This window comes from Benincasa hispida, chromosome 9 (assembly GCF_027475165.1).
Source record: "Benincasa hispida cultivar pf3 chromosome 9, pf3_genome.v1.1, whole genome shotgun sequence".
Classification (NCBI taxonomy): domain Eukaryota; kingdom Viridiplantae; phylum Streptophyta; class Magnoliopsida; order Cucurbitales; family Cucurbitaceae; genus Benincasa; species Benincasa hispida.
In genome coordinates this window covers 25,714,533-25,720,724 of record NC_143486.1, presented here as the reverse complement: position 1 = coordinate 25,720,724, position 6,192 = coordinate 25,714,533, and the positions used below count along the sequence as shown (strand labels likewise).

The 6,192-nt window shown below is 31.7% G+C and overlaps 1 protein-coding gene across 6 annotated transcripts; it reads right to left on the bottom strand.

Annotated features, from left to right (window-relative positions):
• Window positions 1-1,273: 1,273 nt before the first annotated feature.
• On the bottom strand, window positions 1,274-5,486 carry LOC120086802 (uncharacterized). Of its 6 annotated transcripts, none has more exons than XM_039043593.2 (5): window positions 5,079-5,486; window positions 3,289-3,678; window positions 3,132-3,215; window positions 2,967-3,038; window positions 1,274-1,792 (listed from the first exon to the last, which is right to left on the bottom strand). In XM_039043593.2, the coding sequence occupies exons 1-5, from the start codon at window positions 5,124-5,126 to the stop codon at window positions 1,601-1,603; spliced, it is 786 nt and encodes a 261-aa protein (XP_038899521.1). In that variant the 5' UTR covers window positions 5,127-5,486; the 3' UTR covers window positions 1,274-1,600. The 6 variants fall into 6 exon arrangements, with proteins under 6 accessions (XP_038899521.1, XP_090174163.1, XP_090174164.1 ...); XM_090318037.1 differs by having other exon boundaries at window positions 5,074-5,464; XM_090318038.1 differs by lacking the exon at window positions 5,079-5,486 and adding an exon at window positions 4,935-5,056 and having other exon boundaries at window positions 3,289-3,673.
• Between the last annotated feature and the right edge of the window lie 706 nt (window positions 5,487-6,192).

Below are 6,192 nucleotides of genomic sequence, written 5' to 3'. Positions count from 1 at the left end.
AGATCGCACCACCTCAGGTCGTCATCTTTAGATCCATGTCGTCTTCAAATCTGCTGCCATTCATGTTACGCTGCCGCTCAGCCTATATCTCTATTTGGTTCCATGGTTTGATGGTTTTAAAGAAAAATACAAATCTTCTTTGGTTCAAGTGTAAACTAGTTGAGTTTTGGTTCAACCAGTCCAGTTCTTTTTCAGTCTAGTTCGATCAGCCTAGTCCAATTTACTTTAGTCAAACCGGTTTTAGTTTGATTCACTCCATTACATTTGGTTCAAGTTGGTTCAATTTGGTTTATTTGCAATTATGACAAATTCCCTATTGAAAAAAAAAAAAAAAAAAAAAAAAAAACTTTTCTGGGTCTTTATCCTGCTTTCAAATCGGCCGTTTGTGAGTTTTGTTTTAGATTTCTTTATGAGGGTCTTTATTTCTAGCCTAAAAGTTCTTGTTTCGTTCTTTGTAGGTTTTGTTATAGATCTCTTTTTGAGGATCTTTGTTTCCAAACTAGAAGTTTGTTTCCCTACTTCATGTTTTCGTTCTTCACGGATTTTTGTTTCCATCCCAGATTTGCTGATTTATTTTATAAATTTTCTTCACAAACTCAAGTTGTTCGTCATTCTACCACCTTCAGTTTGAGGGAAGGTATTAAAGAAAATTAGGGTTTGTTCCTAGTTATTATTTTTCTTTTTGGTATTTCCCATTTATTTATTTTCTTTTAGTGGTTTCTTGATGTTTATTTATTCACCTTTGTAAAAGGTTGATTATGTATCTGATTTATTCAATAATATACAAAATTAACATACTAATGTTGCTCAACAAATCTAAATGGTGTGCATAGATCTGCCTTTGCCAATGACCGATTGACGAAAGCAGAGATTAGATAGAGGCAGTAGGAAGTAAAGAAGGTGGTGTTATAAAATCCTAGTATTTAGACTTTGATACCATGTTAATTTTATATATCATTGAATAATTAGCTTCCACAGGCTACAATGAATTGTCCAATAAAATACTCTAGCAGACCCAATAAAAAAAAGAAACAAAAAAGGAAAAATGTTAATATGAAAAATACATATTAGGAAAAAAAAACCCTAATTTCCTTTAATAGTAGACTTAATTTTAAAAAACTAGAAACTAAAAATCAAATGATTATCTGTGCTAGATAGAAATCTTTATTTCTTAATTGGTAAAGAGATCAATAACCCTCGACTCTCGAGTTTTCTTCCATAAAACTAACATTTTGAACTTCAATTTTTAGTAATCTAATTATGTGATTGGAGATTAATTCATTACATTTCTGCATGACCTTTCCATACATATTTCGTATTTCTTAACCGTTCTTTAAAATTAGTTCATCATACAAGTTCCCAACATAGAAGCAAAAAGGCTATTTTAAAATCTAATTTCCAAAATAGTTATCTTTTAAGAAACTTCTATTTTCAAATCTGACATCTTTCATTCCTTTTCATGGCTAATGAAAGGGCCAGCATTCTATTCTATGATCCAGCCCCCCACCCAAAAGAAACAAACTTTAGTTGACAAACAAGTCTGACTAAAGAGCATGCAACGAAAGAGTCACAACCATGAGGAGGGAACCCATATTCTTGTTCAATTTTGATTAGGGAGCTTCTTTTTCTTGCCTGGAGGAGGAACGTCGCCCGCATCGAGAGACGTATCCTTGTCGAGTTCTGCTTGAGACATAGCTTGAGTTGATTCGGAAACTTTCAGACTGTTCGAAATCACGATGACATCCTTTAACTTCTCCAACATTTCAAAAGCATCATGATTCCCATTCTTGTACTGCACAATTTTAAAGTTTGGTGAGCAGGTTTGCTTACCCCAAGCTATAAATTTGTTGATCCCACATTAAAAAAAACACACACATATAGAATTAGATTATATGAAACACACATACATATAGAATTAGATTATATGAATATCAACATTCTAACTCTACTGTCACATGCGTAATCCGAAAGAATTAAAATTACGAGCCAAATATTCTCTTGGTAATAGTTTTCGAAAGTGGCCCTCGATAATTAGCAATTTTTATAACCACTAAACATCAATTGCAAAAAGATAACAAAGTCAACAACTTAACAACTCAGACACATGATATCATTTGGAAATGGACATAACACAACATAGACCATTAAAAATGGCAACACATCTTTTTCAGAAAATGATACATGTACATTAACAATATAAAATGTTGAATATATCATATTCTTGAGAATATTTTGGTATAATTAACCTATTTCAACAAGTATTTTGTTTTCTCTCACATCACAGTTTTCCAGTTGTCATTCCAGTTTTAGAATGAAACTTTTCATCACATGGGAACCACAGTAATGTCTTAGGACTTTATCAATGGCATCCATATATATAACCCAAGAAAACTGTTGAGTTCTTGTTGCAATCATTGTAATCTTCACATTTACCACTAACAAACTTTAATATTTTTATCATTCCTAAGGTTTAAAGGGCCAACTTAAACAATGGCAATTTTTAAGGATTGTCGTCTTCAAACTTTAGTAAGAATTGGCCCAAAATATAACATTCTTTGTTGCAACAGAGAAATCTAGCTTCTTCCTCACTTTTACACCGAAGAGGGATCTAGATTCTTCTTCTTCCTTCTATCATGACCCAACTTGCATGTTTCTCTAACTATTTTCATGATACTTTATCAGAAAGAGACTAGGATTTTGAGTTCTACTAGCAAGTTCTTTTGTTCCCTCTTTTGTAGGCAGGTCATGAAATGATACCTTTTTAATTCTTATGACTGAACTGGGGTGCATGCGCTCTTATACGAGTTCTAGGGGTCTTTTGGGAGATTTCTTATGTACATTTTTATTCTATCAACAAAAAGTTTATTTGTTCCTTTTCAAACGAAAAAGGAAGTAAAGAAAAAAAAAAGTCGATGCAGATCTCATAACTATGATAGCTAGCAGAATTGAAATTCGATAATACATACAGCTTCGTATTGGTCAAGAGCATTCTCCAATTTTTGAGTAAGCACTCGATTTTCTTCAGCTAGTTCTTCAATCTGCACATAAGCAAATAGTTGTCGAAATAAACAGTTGGCCTCAAGAAAGCTTGAAGAAACAAAAATCAGAAGATGGAAATGACTAAATATAACCTTCTTCTGGGATGCTATATACATGCTCTTATAATTCATTTCAGGCGTAGGTACCGTTTCCATCGAGATTGATCTTTTGATAACCTGCTCATTTACTAATTAATGAGCAAAATCATTCAACCTAAAAACACAACAGGAAAAATAAAAAGCTTTGTACCTCAGTCTTTATTGAGTCTAAGGTATAGCCATGTGCTTCAAGTAGTTTTACAATATAGTCAATTTTCCCTTCAAATTTCCTTTCCTTCTTCATTAAGTCTGCCCAATCATTCTCTTGGTCAGGAGGTGGCAAACTTTTCTCATGGTCAGTAGGCAACTCATCTTCTGCATCACTTTCACTAAGTGTAATCTCTTCAATGACGCTCTGTATTTTGGGGCTTTGAGGCATGGAATTTCGGATACGTCCAGATCGACGGATAGAGAACCTATTCGCTCTCTCTTTAGAAGTACTTTGGCTGGTCAATGGTGATTTTAATTTCTTCAAGGATGTATTGGTACCTTCTAGTCCCTCAGAGGTAGTCATTGTGCTTTCGTGTGCTGCTTCTGTGCTCTACAAAAACAAATAATCTTTTCAGGCTTTGATTTTGATGAACTAAATCAGTAGATAGATTCAAAACTTATAATTTATTCTACCATTTCTACTGTTTCAAAATTTACTCGAAAGACGAAACAAAGGTCATGGGGACAAAAGAAAACTTGAAGTGAGCTAGAAAACATTAAGACTGCATGAACACATTGCACCTTTTTAACTCAACATAATTTCACATCAGAAATTAATGCAGAAATTTTTAAAAAAAAACGCTAATAAATTATAATTAAACAAAATACAATAATTAACGGCATTCTAGCAGTCTAGTTTGACATTGGACATGACATCTTCCTACGTGATCACAGGTGAAGAACAGAATTTAGATGAAAAAGTCCCAACTGAACAGAAGAACAAAACAGAAGTGCCAATCACAAGCACAACCAAAGGGACTGGAAAAGGAAAATTATACAAACGAACTCCAATTTTCGGTGATAAGAGAAGAAAGAAACTTTTCATAAACGAAATTTGTCTCAAAAAGAAGAACCTGAGCACCTCCACAAACTCGAGCATTGAATAACAGAGATGTCATAACTCAAAAGAATGTCAAATACAACACCACACCTTAAAAGCATGGGAGTACACTCCACACCTTACATATGACCCTTTAGACTCAATGAATAGAAACAAACACATTTGAAATGAACTGTAAGTTCAATCACAAAAATCAAGGAACATTCAGCAGAAATGTGATCCTTTCATCTAAAAATGCTCACAAAAATCAAGGAACATTCAGCAGAAATGTGATCCTTTCATCTAAAAATGCTCTACTCTAACCTTTGTTCCAATCTACACACAAAACAAAAACTCCCCACAAAAAATACTTCAGTTCACATCAATGGAAATCAAAAGTTTTGGAAGTTTGGAGATACCTCCAAGGGTTTCAAGCTCTTAAACTTAAAACTTAATAACTTAAATTCCTCATTCAGTTTAAACTAATCTCAAGTATGGTTTGAATCAGTGAGATGGATAGAAAATAAGCATGATACAAAGGAAATGAAGAACCATGAAGCAAATAAATGAACTATCAATAAATGTATATTCGAAATGCGCGATCAAAGTCCTACATTGGTTAGATAAGAAAAAGATGGTAAGTATATAAGTAAGGGAAAATTACAACTTAAAATTTCAGATCACAAGGGTATATAAGATCATTACTTCCATTCTACAATCCATCTTGTGGTTTTCACCATTACAACAAAGAACTATAAGATACTTATCTGAAGACTTGAAAGTAGCAAAACAAATTTTCCATTGACAAGTTCAAATTTAAAACAATTAATTCTCAAACAAAATTAGCTTCAGAGTTAGAAACAAAAGTGCATGGAAGAAACAAAACAAGAATAAGAGTTGATTTACATTACCAATTCTGCATCTGGCCCAGTTTTTACAGCCCGAGGTTTCTTCCTCATTTTATAGCCGTAAAAAGAAAAACCCTTTAAAAAAAAGATCAAAACATAGAAATTTCCCACCAAACTTTACTTTTCAATCGAATGAGAACAACCCCATTTGAGAAATTGGGAAGAAGAAGGACAACTAATTTATTATGGGGTGATTTACAGAATCCATTTTGATGATCATCCAATTTATTTATTGCAGGAAAGAATAAAAAAGAACGTCATTAAGGATCCCTTTTCTGAAAATGGGATCTTCAAATTTCAGAACGTCTGAGCATTCGGAGTCCACAATTATGGTGCCTCCAACAATATATATTCCGTTCAAAATTTTGGGTGGGTTTCTATTGAAGACCTTTGGGTGGGTTTTAGACTCTCAGTTTGAGAAAGGAAATAACAAAATAGAAGGTTTCTATTTGAAAAGTGGTAAATAAAAAAATAAAAAAATTCAAATTAAGAAAATGGCAAAATGATTTTCCGAGTTATTAATTAGGTTACGAATTATCTTCCAAAAAAAAAAAAAGGTTACGAATTAACAATTAAAATTCATTAGTAATTTGATGGTTATAACATTCAAATCTCATTAGCTATTAAAAAACAGAATATTTCCAAATCTTATGAAAATAGTGGGTGATTAAAAATATAAAATTATAATTATAATAATTATAATCAACATTTTATTAATTATTAAAAAAACAAATAATTTCAATTCATACTATAAAAGTATTTTCTATATCTACTACTTTTGGAAATAATAAACTTTATGAAAATATATTTTTGAACTTGTACTATTGAGGTTCCGTCTTATAACTATTTGGTTTTTTATTTTTGATTTTTGAAAATTAGTAGACACTACTTTCACTTCCAAATTTCTTTCTTTGTTATCTACCTTTTACCAATGATTTAAAAAACAAGCAAAATTTTGAAAACTAAAAAAAATTAGTTTTTCAAAACTTCTTTTTATTTTTGAATTTTGGTTAAGAATTCAACTATTATATTTAAGAAACATGCAAATTATAGTAAGAAATTGAGAGGAAATATACTTGATTTTCAAAAACAAAAAAAACGAAATAATTATGAATAA